This window comes from Rhea pennata, chromosome Z (assembly GCF_028389875.1).
Source record: "Rhea pennata isolate bPtePen1 chromosome Z, bPtePen1.pri, whole genome shotgun sequence".
Classification (NCBI taxonomy): Eukaryota; Metazoa; Chordata; class Aves; order Rheiformes; family Rheidae; genus Rhea; species Rhea pennata.
In genome coordinates, this window is record NC_084702.1 from 22892274 (window position 1) to 22910458 (window position 18185).

The window sequence follows — 18185 nt, forward strand, 5'->3', positions numbered from 1 at the left end:
GCCAGTGTGATTGCAGCGGAAGCCAGTGTACTTTCTATGAGGCCATCTATACTGGTTTCTGATTGATTTCATGGATAAAGTTCTATTTGCAAGCCAAGAAACACTTAAGAATAAAAATGCTAAGCGTGGTATTTTAAACTCTTTTCCAAATTGTTTCTGGAAGTGTTTTCTTGCTGTTTACTCCATCAGTCCACATTTGTTTGGATTTTGACCAAAAAGAATCCAGCATAGCAGAGCAATATAGTGAATAAAAATGTTGTGTGACGAACAAACTGTGTTGACTGAGTTTGACATTAAGTAAGAATTATTAAGTTGGATGTTGTTTTAAAAATGTGTAGTTAGTAACTTGCTTCTTAAAATGATGGTATTTTATTGAGGTGTTATCAGAAGATTCATTCCCCTCTTTCTCTTGGGCTAAAGTTTCTCCTGGTTTCCCTTTATCAGGTTTGAGTCACTCCTCATTGTCTTTTTTCCGCTCCCATTATATCCCTGACCTTGTACATTGGTAATACCATAATTTTTTGAACCCTATAACCAGTAGTGTAGGTGCAGTTCCCTAATGGTGCAAAAGATCTATTGTTCAAAGGAACTGCAAGGCTGTTAGTCTTGTCCCAAGATGAACCGTATGTGTAGGCAGAGTCTTCCCCACACACTGAATGAGAAAGTAAAATGTTGACCTAATGGGCCTGCATTGAGTCTGCCTGGTCTGTTGAAACACCTACCATCAGAATATTTGCAATTTTAAGGGTACACTCAGTTTCCTAGTCACCTGCTACTGCTCCTACAAATCCTGCTGCTGCTTCTCCTCCCTTCAAACTCTGTGCTTTATGCCCTCATCAAATAAAATCATGTTACCAGCTCCTATTTTAAGTCAGCCACCAGAATCACTTTTAATGCATCTTCATCATTAGTGCAATTCTTGGTTTTTTGAAAGCTGGAAATGCCAAAGTTAAGTTGGTAGTGTATCCTTAGTTCTTACACATGTGAATGTGTTAGGTTATATATTCACAAACAATTCCTCCTTCCATACCTCCTACCAAAACCCAGCCTCTTTCAGGCTCTGGATATATTCACTACAGTGATCTGGCAACTTCATTTTCTGTCTTTGCGTTAGGATATGTGGCAGTCATGCAGTCTAACTGCATGTCTGATTATCTTCTCCTCCTCTTTCTATTTTTGCTTTTCCAAGCTTTGCTACTGTACGTATTTTGACACTTAACTTGCTTTTTTTCTCAAGACTGGAACAAAATTCTAACGCTGTGTATTGGTTTCAGCTACAAGATAGCTGAAACTCTTGCACTCTTTGTAGGAAGTGGTACATAAAGATAGCTGTAGGAAGACTGAATAGTTTAAGGAAGACTGAATTTGTCGTTGTGTTCTCAGTGGAGAAGCTACAATGTTTTCTAAAGTTGGGAAAGTTTGATTTTCTTCTAAAGACATAGTTATTTACATTTTACATTTTTAATCAAATTTATTTTAAATTGTGTAATTTAAAATACTTACAGTGGCTTTTAATCTGCATGTTATTTCTCTCTTTTATTCTCCGAACTCGTATTGAGTTCCCTGTAGAAAAAAATTATGGAAAATTGTACTCTAAATCTTTATAATTTGTTACCAGAAACTGGAAAATAGCATATATACTCCACAAAAAGAATTCCACTTTTGTAACTGAAACCTCAATGTAAACATTTCACATTAAAATCTGGACAAACTGTATAGGCAGACAAAGCTCACTGTCAACCAATTTTACTGTTGAAATGGCATTGACATGTGATTTTGCTATTAATCCCAGCAATAACACTAGTGCTTCTACCTTTGTGTACCACGTTGTCCACATGAGCTGGTTTTGTAGTATTGGGCAGAGTGCATTTAGAAAAGAAGAGATTTATTCTTAAATCATACTTATCAACAAATTTCAGGTGGCAGCAAGGGACCTTTTTCGTTAACATAGTGCATATTAATTACGTAAAGCAATGATATGCCCCTTACTTTTGCAAGTTGCAGATGCTTGTGCAGCTAGCTGTTAAGTATAACCTTTTGCAGTACAGGATGTGTGGTGCCTTTTGCTGCGATTACTTAGAATTTTCCTGTACCAGAAAGATTCTGGTAGTTTTTGTCCTAGTGGTAGTTTAGAGGAAATTCTGAATACTTCAGGCAATTATCATGAAAGATGGGGAGTTGCTGTGAGATAAATGATTAATACTCTGTGTTGACTTGGTTACTGACATATTAACTGACCCGATACACCGATTCAAGCAACTAGTTTAAGAACAATCACTTGAGAATCATTTTACTGTGTCCAGTTCTGGGCTCCCCAGTCCAAGAGAGACATGGAGCTACTGGAGAGAGTCCAGCGTAGGGCTACAAAGATGATCAGAGGGCTGGAGCACCTGCCCTAGGAGGAACGGCTGCGAGAGCTGGGCCTCTTCAGCCTGGGGGAGAGAAGACTGAGGGGGGATCTGATCAATGTGTACAAGTACCTGAAGGGAGGGTGTCAAGGGGACGGGGACAAACTCTTTTCAGTTGTCCTGTGTGACAGGACAAGAGGCAACAGGCACAAACTGAAGCACAGGAAGTTCTGCCTGACCGTGAGGGGGAATTTCTTCCCAGTGAGAGTGACGGAGCCCTGGCACAGGTTGCCCAGAGAGGCTGTGGAGTCTCCTTCTCTGGAGATTGTCAAGGCCCGCCTGGATGCAACCCTGTCTAACATGCTGTAGGTGACCCTGCAGAGCGTGGAGATTGGACTAGATGATCTCCGGAGGTCCCTTCCAACCTTACTGATTCTATGATCATTTTGGGACCATGACAAACATAAATGTGTATGCATTTTCTGGTCAGTGGTAATTCTTTTTCTGCAACTATCTCAGTATCAGGAATAAAAGCTTTTCATCTTTCTTGATTCCTAGACAGTGTTGCCTTTTCAGAAAACAAGCTTGTACAATTGAGCAATAACCAAGGAGTCGCAAGGCATTTTCTCGGGATTCATGACCTGCAGAGTGAGTTCACCTCAGGTTGTTTATGACAAATAGACAGCCGTTACAATGTAAATGGACCATGTCAAGGTCTTTATTGCCATTATAACTTTTTTATTCACTTTTTAAAAAATGTGCATGTAAAGTCCCTCTCTCCTCCCTTTCCTAGTGTTTCTCTACCCCTGCTCAGGTGTTCACTAACAGCACAATGTTTTAGGGTAGCGATTTTCATTAGTAGTGCTGATATATCAGATAATTTTAGAAAATTCCTTTTGGAAGAAGCCCAATTTAACATTGTGAGAATTGGAAATAATTTATTAATGAAATTTGGTGATAAAGCAACTGAGGTTTTAAGTGCATGATAGGCCGGAATGCGTAACTATATTCAGTGATGGTTTTAGTACCCTTTGGCATCTATATTTATTGAGTGTCAGATGATTTTTAGCCAGGTTTATCATGTGTGTTTTTGATCAATTCGCCAAGTTTATTTGTTAGAAGATGAATGAGATCTGCTTCAGGAAACAGTCAATGGTCAGCAATGTCTCAGCACAAATGAATACTGCATATTCTAGCTCTTCTGAGAATGAAGCAATAATTTTGTAAGCTGTGATATATTATAAGCTGCAGTACTTTTTCTAAGAAATGAAAAATGTTTTGCAGGCATGCAACTATCCCTTGATGACTCCCTCCTCCCAGACCTGTCCTTGATCCTTTCAAATTTAAATTTGTACATAATAAAGAAATGCATGATGTAAAATACAACAGCACGAAAGAACTCATATTGTTTCTGTTGTGTTTTTACAGCAAAAATTTTCTTCCTCTTTTGACACCAGTAGTATTCAAAATGAGAAAAAAGCAACTTCCTACAAATTCTTCTGCTCTCAGTTGAGAGTCAGAGTGCAGTATGTTACCTTGGATGGGAAACGTGTAAAGCAGACGTACCTTGTATTTTGGCAGAGGGAAAGGGAATCGCATGAAGGATATGTGTTTGTTTTCAAGGCATCTGATGAGAAATAAAACACACAAATATATAGCTGCATCTTTTAATGATTTTTTATAGTTAGTAAACTTATCCTTTTATATTCTTAAAGAGCTATAATTTCAAAAAAAAAATAGAATTTATGACTTCTGGATGCATCAATGTGTTTGTTTTCAAATATTCACATAACAATAATAACTGTAAGGAACCAGAAGTTGGGCAGGGCTTTTTCTAGAACTGACTCTTTGATACTGAGTTGCAGAGTTTTTATTTTTAAGCTCTCAGAGGCAGAGCTGTTAGACTAGCATCTTACAGAACCATCTGCTTTGGCTTGGGAATTCTCTTGGAAGTGTCTGTGTAACAGCACAAACATTTTGGATGCTGTTGGTAAGTATCTGGATTTCTATCAAACTCTGAGGGAGCCCTTAAAAAATCAGAGCTATCGAACAAGAGGAGGATCTAAATTTTGTCAGTAATGATAGAGAAACCTTTCTCAGTATATGCAAATTGTGATTACATGAATTAATGTCACTCACCTGAATAATTAAAGTAATAAAAGAAAAAGTAATGTTATTACTCAAATTATGGTAATGTCTATGCAACTGTGTGTTTTCAATTAATAAAAAGTAGTGGTACAGGCTTATGCTTATTTTTGTTACTCTGTTGCATTGATTTGGAATGGCATCTGAATTCAGAACAACATGTTCCCAGTGTGGTGAAATGCAGGAGCGAATGTGAGCAAAACATGAGCAGTTCCCCAGCAACTTTTTAATTGGCTATCAGAATAATATGTGCCTTTCGAAATTGGAAAAAAAAAATTGGAAAATTCTGTTGATATTTAGCTGTGTTTAGCTTCATGCACGACTATTTAATGGGCCCAAGGAAAATGATTCTGTATTCAGTAAAGGTCTAGAGCACCACATACTTAGAAGAGAGCATCTCTTCAAGAAAAAAGTGTTGTTGCTCTGTCTTGGAGATAAGAGTGTTAATGCTGCTCAGGCCTGCCAACGTGTTAGTGTTCTGCAGGACTTGAACCTTCAGTTCTTTGAGCTTGTGTGAGGCTGGAGCTGCACAGCTAGTGGGCTTTGGATAACTAACTGATGCTTTGCATCTGGGATGTTGTCTCCGTGCCTGGCCAGTTCCTCTAGACCTCATTCAAAAATGATCTGAAAAATTTTTTTTTCTTCTTTAGAATTTCAAATAGTAGCAGTGTTATGCCCAAGGGTGAACTTTGAAACTTCACTGACAGAAATCTCTTTGACTGAAATACTTCCTTTTGTTTTCCTGCTTTCACTTCAGAATGAAATAAACCTCTGAAACCCATGTACAAGAAAAAATAAACAAAAAAGTATTGTTCTTTCTTCATGTCTTCTAGAACAATACAGCAACAATGATGATTGAGAAGATGGAAACATTTGATTGTGAAAGGTCAAGATGACAATCTGCAAATGCAATTTTAGCCTATTCTGTGTGGTCCAGCTTTTTTTCTTGGAAGTTAATTTCTCAAATAGTAGAAGTTCTTAGCCTTGGTATATTTTAGGACTGTGCATTCTGTATACTGTGATACTGAGACAGTGTATTGGTGGCTGCAGTTCAGTAATATATTCCAGCATGTGCTCAGGCTGCTAAAGATAAAAACCGCAGAATTGTCAAAAGCAGCGTATAGTGGCATATGTGGATTGTGGTACTGACGTATGTATCTTTCTGTAAGTAATGATGCCTATCCTCTTCAATCAAATGTTTAGCATTTGGAAAGATAGGTTATATCTTTGAGCCACTAGACAAGTTGAGTTTCTGCTTGACTTGCACTTCTTAATAGAGATATATGCCAGTAAATTTCAAATCAATTGTATGTGAACATAATCTCTGCCATTAGTGTCAATGTTCTGTGCACACAGAAAAGAAAGTAAATCCTTTCTATTCATGAAAGCAAAAACAGTTGAAATATTTTACAGTAGATTTTCATGGTTTTCAATGTTGACATATCTATTGAAATGCTAATTACTTTAGCATAGTCTGATAGCATCTGGGTGATGTACAGCAGTAATACTGCACTAAGTGCGTGTGATGCTCAAATGTGCATGAATGTGTAGAGAAAACACTCCTCTCTAGAATTCTGTGCAAGATGCATCATATGTTAGTTGTAGTGGTTTTCTTGGCTACATATCGGTAAATGGAGGGCCAGCATTTTTGGTAGAGGAGCAGATCTTTGTTGAACATATTTAACTTGGTGCCTACATTAACTTCTGATGTTTTCCTTGTATGTTTTCTTTCATTATGCTCTATGCTCTGTGCATCTTTTACCCTCTTTCTCTGTTCTGTTGGTAGTAAAGCTGAAAAGTTGAAGTACTTCCAAGGAAAGGGAGGGTTGTCACCTTGCTGAGCGGAGTGTTTTTGTTCTAAAGGAAATTCAGGTGTTCTGCTAATCCAGACATGTTCTACACAATTTACCCTCCCTGTCCTCAGGTAGGAGGTGTGTGGAAAAGGATTGCCTTTAATTCTTATCTCATTTTTCAGATTTTTTGCTACAGTTGTTTTATGAGCCCCTGTGTCACTGCCAACCTGCCAAAGTCTATTACTAACTTCAGCAAGTTAGAAGCAAGTTATGAATTACAGATTTGTGTTCATTGTTTCGCTGTTCTGTGCCTAGTGTTGGGTTTGACTATCTTATAGGTGATAGTGAAGATTCAGTGTTTTCTGACTAACCTGCTTTGAAAGCTCTCATGCTCGTGTAATATGACAGGGTGATAAAGCTTTAGTCACACAGAATTTCAGGTGCACACAAGCTGCAAAGAAGAAATATGCAATGTCCAAAGCCAATATATTATTTCAATGTAGCTGATAAACATCAGACATATGTTGTTACCACATATTTCACTGGACTCCAACTGCCTTTGTGGTTAACTCTGAAAATGTCTAATCATTCCATACAGTTGTCATAATATACAATTTGCCATTGCCTAAGTGTGGTACAGACGTGTACACACATTTCAAACTTTAGTTGGATTATTGCCTTTTTTTGGTTTACCTTGATGGTTACAGGATGCTGTAGAACATATGTGATTCTCTAAGAAAGAATGACATGAAACTTAATTGTTTAGCTAATTATTTTTTTAGTCTTCCTGTGTGGCAGTATTGATTCAAACTTCATGAGTATACAACTTTGATATCTTTCATATTAATTCAAGGTCCATTTTCTTTTTGCCAGATAATAGCTCGTTACAAAGTTAAAGCTTCTGGATTGTTTAGTTTAGTTGGAACTTCTAGTCTTAATAGATGTCTCCTTTTCTCGATTCTGAAGAGTATCTCTAATTCTTGCAAAGAGAGTTTTTGAGAGGTGAGAAAGAGAGGCATCATTTTCACTCAGAATATAATCAGATCGAGTGTTTCTAGCTGCCAGTGTTAGTTACCGTAGAAATGTATTCATGGGTTTGCTGTTCCTAAAAGGGAGGCAACTCAATAGGCACTCTTAACAGCTTCATCTTCAGCTTTTGAAATAGCTCTCTAAAGTGTTTTTCGCAGTCACTGAAGTGATTGTTTAATTTAGCAATTACTTCTGGTACCCAGCATGCTGTATTTGTCAGTGCAAAGTAACACAAGAACCATCCTCAATGCATTTATAGAATATGTTCATAAACATCCCTTTATTTGATTTCATTGCATAGATGGCTGTACATTTCTCCCTGAGTCTCTGTTGCTTTGCTTTAATTTCACAGATGTGGAAGAACTTTTGATAGCCTTTGTTTTTTTAAAGAAAAGTTTTGACATACCATTCTGGTATATTTCCCTTGTAAAAGGCTGGGTAAAAGTGCTCAGGCCTTGCTCTACAATAGCTGTGTTTTTTTATTTATTTCAATTTTGATTCTAATTCTTGCATAGGTATGGATTGGAGTTTTTTCTTCTTTCTGTGCAGCTTTTCCTGTTTTGCTCCGTTGTTATTGCAATGGAACCAGAATCCCAAAAGACAAATGGAAGCAATAGATTATTTTTCCAGACAACATACTGCAAGTGGGATGGCAAGGGCTGAAAAAATGAAATTCCCCAGAGGGAGCAGTGTGAGGTTTAATCAGATGCTGCAGTGAAGTTACTGAAGTCTTCATTAGAATATATTGCTTCTTGCAGAGCAGGGATGTGGGGAACTTAAAGAATCTCACAAAGGAAAATGGAAAACTTTCAGCACCAATAATACTGTGTAGTCTAGCTTTTCATGAACCTTGAGTACTTATCTTTATGACTTTTGGTATAATTCTTCAGTCAGACCTGGACTGTTGGCTGAGCATCTTACTGCCATTTTTTAATGTTTCAAATATACTAAACCTGCATTGTGCTGACTGCTCAGTGACCCATCATAAGCTCTCAGCAGATTAAAATAAGCCAGGTGAGGATGACTGTACCTGCTCAGCTTTTCATGTCTCACTCCTGTGCTGCAGTTAGAGTAACAGTGTACATGTATAGTCATTATTTTCTTCACTGTACAAAGCTAATTGAATCTGTGGTGAGTAGCTAGTTAGTAGCTTGGTAGTCTGTAAGTTTTTTGAAAGGTAGGATGAATACAGAAGACATTGTAGATAGCAACAGTGTTTTTAACCCTTAGAAACATTCTAAGCATCTAACTTGAAACATTCTGGATTTTATCTAGTACACTAGTGTCTTGCTGAGTGTGCAGACAGTCTGAAGCACAGGCTCATTGATGTATAGACTCCTTTTTTATCCTAAGCGTACATTAGTCCTGGAGGTAAATTCTGACATTGCAATTTATTAGGTATATCAAAACAAAGAAAAAATGGTTTAGAAAAAAGTCTGAGTTTGGTAGTGACTAAACTTGACGCTGAAGAAGTCAATTTGGAGAAGGCACATGTACTGTCCTTACTTTGCTCAGCAAAGAATCCCTGCAGCAGCTGGTAATGTCAGCATATGAAATCATGTTGTCCAACGTACGTAACAAAAGCTGATCTTTTCTCCAGAGATCTTAAGGTTCAGTCTAAGTTCTAAAAGATGACTACAGATAAACACTAGAGCACAGAATAAAGTTGACTTGCATAAAGGACAGATTTTATGCATGCTCAGTCTTGTAACTGTGAATAACTTTAGGTGTTGTGACACCAAGGAATCAGTCAGAAATCAGCACTCTAAAACTGAAAAATAAAGCTTGCATTTTAGCTGTGATACTGCTGTGGAGCAATAATATATTTTTACTTCATGAGGACCTTTAGTCTGAAGAAATCAAAATGCTTTTATAGCAAGCTGCACAACTTTCCTGTAAGAGTTAATGTGGGTTTTTATAGTTAAAAGAAACCAAAGCCTTCTGAGGTTCAGTGTTTTTTTTTTGAAAGGTCTAGTGAAGTAAAATTCCAATGTCTGCTTCCTAGTCTTTTGTTGTAGGTCAAGAGATTATTCTTTCTCTCTAAACTGTAAAATTTTGTAATAATCATATGTGGTACTAAAGTTCAAGGTGGATTGTCCATGTACTTGATAACAAGTTGCTTATCAATTTCATAGTCATATGCCTTTGAATTAAGAACAATTTAGTTTAAAGTTTTTAAGGATAATCATGAACTTAAGCACAAAAGGTGATCCTGTAATCAATGGGACTATTCATGAATTTAAAGCCAGGCTGGAAGTGGAATAGCTGTCTGAATTGAGGTCTGAGAAGTGAGACATGTTTTCAAAATAACCTTCCATACAATTGTCCTGAGAATTAACAGTCTACTGACTTAATAAATACCACTAATATATCCATGTTTTATATGAAGCAATATTATAATACATGGGTTTGCTCCAAAGATATCTTACAATGCAGTTGGTTCTTGTTTTTATTCATTGTAGTATATATAAGGCACAGAAGTTATAATTGGCAAAGGCAAAAAGTTGAGCTAATTTGTTCCTGCTTATCAAATACTGAATGTGAGAGAGAAAAAGGTTTGCTGTTCAGTGCTAATGAAACCATTCAACTATGAAGAGATACGCTGTAGAACATCTGTTTTCGTATTACAGCTGACAGCATCTCATTTGGCTATTGATGTATAATAAAAATATCCACAACTGTTAAACTGGTTGACTAATGCTTGTTAGTGTGGTATAACACTTCCTAGTTTTTTGGATGTGAATGAGAATCAATTCTGTGGTTTCATTGTACTGATAGTGGTATTTGCCACCTGACCCCCAGGATGCATCTATTATGTACTATTAAATTTTGAATCTCAGTTGTTCAGCTAGTATGTATATCTCCATAAGTATTAAAGATCAGGTTAGATTTCTTTGTGTGGAATGTTGCTTCCTTCTCAGAGGATTTGGGATTTTTCCTTGCTCATTTGTTTGTTTTTCCTCCTAGTCATTTCTAATCTGCAAAAATACTGGCATTTTAATCATATCCTGCAAGGTGCACTGAATATTTGACTTTATTTGACATTATTTAATTGACATTATCTATAATGATCAGTTGCTTTGCCTTTCAGGAGGGGTTGTCTTATAGCCGTATTAGTTTCCTGAGGTGAAATAACTGAAGGATCATGATTTTCCAGTTTATGCTGAGCTCTTTGCAGTATGGAGGCTTTACGTTAACCTACCACTGCGATATTTTGGTGTGCTTGATTTGTCTCTTGAGGCCACTGATAGCTAAAACTGTCTGAAGTGATTTTAGCTTTTATTTAATGGACAGTAATTTTGTTGTGGTGTATTTAAGTTGTTTAAGAACTGACCTGCTCATTACAGGGCTAAAGAAGCTACGGTAGCATTAGTTTTTATTTTAGCTTGACTTTTTCAAATGGCTTCTGAATTTTTGTCGTTTTATAGCCTTCCTGTCACTTCCACGTGTTCTGTGATTAAGGACACTTGGTTTTAGAGGGCTCACAGAGAACGTAGTTGCCCCTGCCTGTATCTTGCTGAATTCCCAGAAGCAGCTTGCTTTTAAGCTAAACAAATGAACCAGTGCAATTGTGTTATATCCAGATATATCTGCTGCTTCTGTGTGTACTACTACAGTGTCCTGTCTGTTCCTGCTGGTAGCTGCTTTGTCCAGTGAGGTGTTGTTTAATACTGTTCCATGGTAGCAATTAATGCATTGTGAGGCTGTTAATATAAGTAAATTCTTAGTAAGCATATCATTTCTTTAATACAACCTGTATTAATTGCCATCCCAAGTAGGCTAAAAGAAAGTAAATACTAGAAACAAATATTGTGCCAGGCAGGCTGGGACTGCTGTTGTTAATAGTGCCCCTCATTTCCCTTTCAGGTTGTTTGTATTCGTTCTACATGGAATGCTCTATCACCAAAGCTGAGCTGTGATACAAGACCCCTCATTTTAAAAACGCTTAATGAACTGTTTGCCCTGGTTCCATCATTAACAGTGAATACAAATGAATATGAGGTATGTGCCCATGACCTAAGATGTATTCCTTCTTTTAGTGTATCTCTACTTACGAATCATAAACACGCCTACTTATTTCTTAATATCTAAATCACACTGCCTAAGTTAATGATAATGCAGATTTCTGTGGCATTGCACAATTTTAGGTTGTATTAATGAATCTGAGGAGATAGGAGAGAAATATTAGTCTTCACCAGTGCAAGGTAATCTGAGGCTTTCCTCTCTCAGATGAGGGCATGTGAGCGTGTTTACAGTTCAGCTGTCCACCCCCTTCACTCTGGCTCAGTTTGTGTTGAGGTGGCAGCAGTTCCTCTTGGGTGGATGGTGCCTTTTCCTTTAACCAAGGAAAATGATGTGAATGTATGTTTTGTTTATTTTTGTAGAAATTCAAAGCTCAAGTTATCAACTTCCTTTGGAACAACACGCAAAACAAGGTAGGTGACACACATGAGAAGGTTAATGCAGAGTGTTAGCTGCTGAATATTGGAGTCTGTACCTTTTTGTGATGAAAAAGTTAGGTGTCAAATCTCATCTTCTCATTGTCATTGACTTTTAACACTGTTTCTGAAGCTCTGTGGTGCTTGCAAAAATTTGTAACTGGTAGGCCTGAGATCATTCTGTTTGCCACTCCCAAAACTGGTTTTACACAGGTGAAAGCAGTTCGAGTTCCCTGGTAGACTTCAGCTTGACATGGTAAAGCTATTTTTGCTAAGCTGCAGCTGTGACATTTTAGATATGCCAGGGTTTTAAGCTAACTTGGATACTAACTGAATAACATGTGGAGCTCAGTACAGGATAACTACCTAGGTGTGTACAGCTCTTTTTTTTTCTTCTTTCTTTCTTTTTTTTTTTTTTTTTTTTTTTTTTTTGGTGGGATTTTGTAGCACTGTGTGAATTTTGGGCTGTCACAGCCCGGTGTCTAGGAGAACCAAAGTAATTTAATTTAAATGTAGCTAAGATGTTTCTACATGAACTACAGTCACAGCTCTGGAGTACCATGTTCACAGTGTTGGCCTGGATAATGGATCTTTCTAGTTTATGTATAAATAAACTAATTGAGAAATGCATGAGGAAAACAGTCTTATTTGTAGGAAAAGAATATGTCTTTTTCAGCATTCAGTGGTTAGTGGGTAGGCTTTTTATACAGAAAGTCTCCATGTGGTCTGCTTGTAATTTTCTTTTCCTTCTTGCTCATTTTTCCAGGATGCTGTTGTAGCAGTTTCAGCCTATAAATCGCTGTCTTCCTTTGGCTCTGAAGAACATACGATTCTTCACCTTCCTGAACAGGTAGCAATGCTGTACATTCATCAGTGAGGACACGTGACACTTCCACTAGACATGAGGTGTATCATGTTGGAAGGGAAACGAGGCCTTGTGCTTTTTGTACCAGGCAAGCGTGGGAGCCTTGTACAAGGGAAGTGAACTCATGCTAGTGAAATAGGGTGGTATTGTATATGATTAGCACAGAATTTTCTCATTCTTCTAAAATGAGAAAGCTGCAAGTGAAAGCTGAGTGAAGCCTAAGCAGTCAGAAAGTAGCATTTCTTCTTGCATTGGTTAAATCAGCAAATTATTCAGGTGCCTTTGGACATTTAGTTTGCATCTTATGTTCTTCTGATAATGCTTAACATCAGATCGTGACTTGTCAAGTTTTTCAGACACTTAACAGCTCAAGTGAGTATTATTCCATCCACTGCTGTCCCACTCACACTTTGGACTCCTGTCTCTGAATTAGACAAATCTATTTGAACAGTAGGTGATTTGGGTTTTTTGTTTTATTCTCTTTTGTTTTGGTTTCTTTTTTGGAATTATGAAAACTATTACAGCATGATATCTTACTCCTTTTAATAAAGACAGACAGAAAGGAATTGAGGTTATTTATTGGAAACTTTGAATGTATGTGGAGGGTCTCTAAACTCTGAAACTTCAGTTTGATCAGTTAATAACATGACAGAATGAAAGAGTGCAAGAAGACCAACGTGTAGGGTCACCTATGTGAATTGTTTTTTTTAATAATCTTGTAAGAGAGGCTATGCAATAATCAGTAATCCATTGCTACTTTATGGTGTAGTAAATATTTCTGTAAGCTTTTATTTCCTGCATTGTTACAAAATTGACTCTATCTAGGTGTTGTGACTGCCTATCATAAAAAGATTGAAATAAGCAGCTTTAAAATTAAAAGCCACATATTTGCTATATACAAACTAATGAAACAATTTCAGCATAAGCCCTGCAAATAAAAATTTTATGTATGGAAAAGCAAAGATAGAGAATGAGAGAAATCTCTAAATACTGCTGCAGTAATAAATCTCTTTGGTGGTGGTACATAACTCTGTGTTAATGGTGTTGCTATCTTACACTTCCTAGACAATGAGTAAATATGTTTTCATTGAAAGCACTAAAATGTGCTATTCACATTCTGCTAGGATAGGAAAATAACTTTTTATCAGAAATGTTTGCTATATATTAAAATGTCAACATACAATGTTTTTCTGAATGGTTGAAGAAGAGTCTGAGTGAAAAAGAAGGCTTAGCTCAGTCCATGGGTTAAAGCCGTGATTAATTTTACTATTACAGATACCATAGATTTACACACTTGGGTGATCTTATAAGCCTGTTGTGCAGGTAGAAGAAAAAAATTCTATTCTTTCAACTCCGATTAATGAAGTGGAGTAAGATAATTGAAATGGATGTCTTTTCACATTGAGTGGATGTTTTTGACATTTGTAATAATAAAAGTTAATGAGTGTTCAGAGGTAAATATTTTTGTGATCATACTTTCTCTTTTAATCTTTCAGGCACGACCAGAAGTTGATCCACTAGAGGAGATAGACATGAATACAGAAGAAGAAGAGAGGGAAGTGGACCTCTCTGTTCCAGGCTCTTCCTATATCAAGCTGTTGTCTCTGACACCAGCTTCTGTTTTAGGAGGTAAAATAGGTTTAGTATTTAAGGTTACTGTACATCTTTAAAAGCACGGTTACCATACAGGTGTGCAGCTGCTTTATGACAGAGTAATATGTTAAGAATGCAGCCTTATTTTGTTTCTGGCAAAGTATCTCACCAAATTACAAGAAAAATATAAAGTAAAATTTGAAAGAAAAACAAGTAAAACACCCCAGCCAAGTTTTAGGAAGACATAGGTTCAGAGATCCTGACAGTGGTAGTAATGTTGTATAAGTTACTTCTGTTATATGATTTGCCATACAGCAAAAGCTAGTTGCTTATTATTTACATCAAATGTCCAATGTTTCTTCGCAAGCTCAAGAGGGAGAACAGTGCAGAAATTTTTAAAGGCAGCTATTTTTAAGCCTAGCATGGGTTTGAAAAAATCCCCCTAAAAAAGCTTGTTTTTCATAAAGCATAATTTTCTCAAGATAGAGCACCATGCTTTTTCAGGCTTTTTAAAGTAATGTTAAAGCAGTACCATATAAACAAATACAGTCCTTCAGTAAAATTTTAGTGCTATCCCTAATTTTCATGATACATGTTGGTAATGATGCATGCTTTAAGGGACCATCTGTAGTTCATGCATCTTTCTTGACATGTAGACAGTTGAATCATCTTTAGAATTTGGGCATTTTTAAGTTCACCTGATTACTATTATTAATGCTATTTTTTGTCTCTAGACACAAGGTTATAGCATTACTACATAGGTACATAGGTTGTTATCTCGCTGTTTGTAGAATTCTTGAGATACTGATCTGTGATTGCAATTTGTAGACATTACCATAATATAACTAATCTTTGCAGTTTTTTCTAAAGGAGAGCTCCTAGAAATATGCTTTTATGAAATACCCTGTCTTTAGCTGTCTAAAATATGTGCAGTTCCACCTGTATACCGTGTTTAGTGAGTTCTGAAGACTTTGTAGGGAGGCCAAAGTAACCTGCTTCAACTAAAGTAATGCATGCAGGCAGAAATCTCAATCCATACGATGAACATTGAGATTGGCAGCTTACCAGGAAGGGGGGCAAACTGCAAATGTGGTTTAGAGAAAATAGGCTGAATAAAAAGGGACAGCTATCACAGCCTGGTATAAAAACATCCATGCAAACAGCTTTTTTCAGTCCAAAACATTCATTAAATATTCTTGAGTCTTCATCTGCTAATAAACACTGCCAATTAAAACAGAATACAGAGTACACACTTGAACAAAAGCTTTAGTTTTGTGATCAGCAGGAGTTGTTGTCATGAATTAGTAACTCTTGTGACAAGGTAGGAAAATGAATGTCAGAAGCAATGACAGAAATGCTTCAGGAGCTACTAGGTCTGAAGCTGTGCTATCTGGTCTGATGGAATTTTGCTGTTACATGTTATTGAGATGATTCAGTACTACTGCTTGGTAAAAGAAGGAACCAAGTGCTCTTAAAGTTGATATTCTCTTTTTTTCAGTTTCCTCTGAAATCCTTGCTAGTACACACCAAGTCAACTAAAACTTCCAAAGGAAGGGCTCCTTGTGAAATCTTTCCTCCTCTTGCTTTTCCTAGTTGACTCCTTGAACACTGAGTTGCTGCTGCTTACTTTTTCTTCCCTCACTCCTCTGGCATCCTTGGGAGGAAGAAAATCTCTAATCTTTTTCAGCCTCCACATACTTCTTCCTGAGGAGATGAGTACTTGTTGCTGTGGCAACAACTGATAAACTACAGAGCTCCAACCAGAAGATGGTGCTGGTATTGGCATTACTGTTGTGGGATTTTGTTTTTCCAAGAGCCTTCCCCAGCTATGTGGGAGGAAAACATCTGCGATTGCAAATAAATCTGCAGAGACCATTTCTGCAGCAGAGCTGAGCAGAAATTTGAAAACAAAGTAGCAAGTAGACTTCCTATGACAATTATTGGAACATGCTGCAGTTTACCATAACTGTCTGCTCATGTGAATCATTAGAACCTGAAGTTACGGGGAATACCTTATCTCAGACTCCTTTAAAACTGCTTTGTCAGTTCAGTTTACCTATTGTCTGAAAGCACTGAAGTGTATAGGTAGGAGGAGGGTTATGATGGTCTTTGTTCAGACTGTTTTTGATTTTAATAGTTTTTTTTATCCTGGATGTCTGAGAACTATCTGACATCCTGAGAATTAAAAAAAAAAAACAAAAAAAAAAAAAAAATAACACACTATTATATAAAAACTATAAACTTCTGGCAGTGGTTGATAATTTTTACTATTATTATTATTCAGAGGAACATCTGAGGTATTAGTGGCCTTTTTTTTTTCTTCACACTGATTCCAAGCATTGAAGTATGATGTTCTTTTACTTGCAGCACATCCAGGTATTTCATGAAATTAACCTAGGTTTTCTAGTCTGAGATTTTTGTCTGGTAGGCTGCAACCTAGGGCTGTATCTCTTGTCTCAGGATCTGTTTTGGATGCCTGTAAAGGCTACTTCAGTTTGACTTCACAAACAAGAAACAATGACATATTAATTTTTCATAATTTTCAACAGAGCTTGAACATAAAAGATACAGCCTGAAAGTGCAGAACTTAGTAAACAGTATCTAGTGCTGAGACTACAGAGATACAAGAGAACAAGGTACAAGCATTGTTCTTTTGTGTGCCTCCCCTCTCTTGCATTCATGCGCTCTGTATACTGTCTTTGCAGACTGCTCTTAAATTTTCTTAAACCCAGTGTTTTCTGAGAAAACATGTTTTGTTACGTTTGTAAAAATCAGTTTAATTTCTCACTGTCCTTCCTTCAGTCTATGCTAATGTTACAAGTGTAACAGTCAAAGAATGTAATCAGCAGTTCAGGGAATAGTTCAGCTATTTTTCTTTTCTGCTTGAGTATCTGACATGGCTTATTCAGAGTCTCTTGAGCTGAAATTGCAATAGCAGTAAATATGGTATCAGATTTGCCAAGAGTTCTCAATTCCTTGCCTTTGAGCTTTGATCTGAATGTGTAGTTATTAGTTTAACTAAGCATAACTGGTTTGAAGTACAGCTGCAATTCTGGGTTTGCTGGGATATTTTTGGTCTCTCAGTCATCAGGCTCTGACCCCCCCTTTCCACCCTACACTTCACCCAGCATTTGAAGAGTTTGCAACATCACTTGTGAAACAGGAGATGACCAACATGCCCCGTGGTGTGTATCATTCTGCTTTGAGAGGAGGGACTGCACGTTCAGACCAGGGGAAGACTGTGGCAGGTGTTCCAAACTTCTTGCTGAAAATGTATGAAAGGAACAAACAACCAGGCATGACACCAGGCCTTGCAGGTAAGCTGTCACTTTCATGGATCTTCAGAGGTCTGTTCGTAGGCAAGTGTTTAAATGTTGCATGTGTACAAGCTTTGACCCTAAGAGATTTTTCAGAATCACACTCTGAGTGGATCAGTTTAAGAAATCATATTTTGTGCTATTTGCGTATGTTTACTTAGGCCATTTATGCTTTTAGATCGTTGGCTTTTATTAAATTAGCTTTAGAAGTTCTTTGATTTCTCAAATGTCTCAGAGGCAATCCTCTTCTGAACTATTAAAGTGAATTTGTACTGAAATTCCGTTTCTTTCTTGTTTCTTTAAGCTGGCATGTTGTTGTGTTATGACCTTCCAGTCCATATGGGCAAAGATGGCAAGCCTATTAATCGTTTTCTGGCCAGCAGGGGACGCAATTTCCAGCAAATGTTGGTAGCCCTCATTCATGAGGTAAGGTGCAGGCTTTTCTTCCCTTTCCAAAGTGTTGTGCTTCCTTCCTCTCCCTTACTACCCAAGGAGTCTCATTTGGTTTTGCTAATTAGGAAATAATAGCAGCTGGTTGTGGTATGTATGAATGTGCTATAATTAACTAAAGTTTATCTGATGGATAATTAACTTGAATTGAAAATACGAATACTTTTTTTTAAATACGCAATGCAGAAATGCACCTTATGAAGATC

General features: G+C 37.1%; 1 protein-coding gene across 4 annotated transcripts in view; it reads left to right on the forward strand.

The window, feature by feature from the left end:
• The window catches only part of FOCAD (focadhesin), a 123334-nt gene that overhangs the window by 57290 nt on the left and 47859 nt on the right, over positions 1-18185 (forward strand). For all 4 annotated transcript variants that reach the window (XM_062599636.1, XM_062599635.1, XM_062599637.1 and 1 more), the window contains exons 16-21: positions 11183-11317; positions 11701-11751; positions 12521-12604; positions 14116-14248; positions 17341-17529; positions 17834-17955. In XM_062599636.1, coding sequence (XP_062455620.1) covers positions 11183-11317; positions 11701-11751; positions 12521-12604; positions 14116-14248; positions 17341-17529; positions 17834-17955 — 714 coding nt within the window. The remainder of the gene's footprint in view (positions 1-11182; positions 11318-11700; positions 11752-12520; positions 12605-14115; positions 14249-17340; positions 17530-17833; positions 17956-18185) is intronic.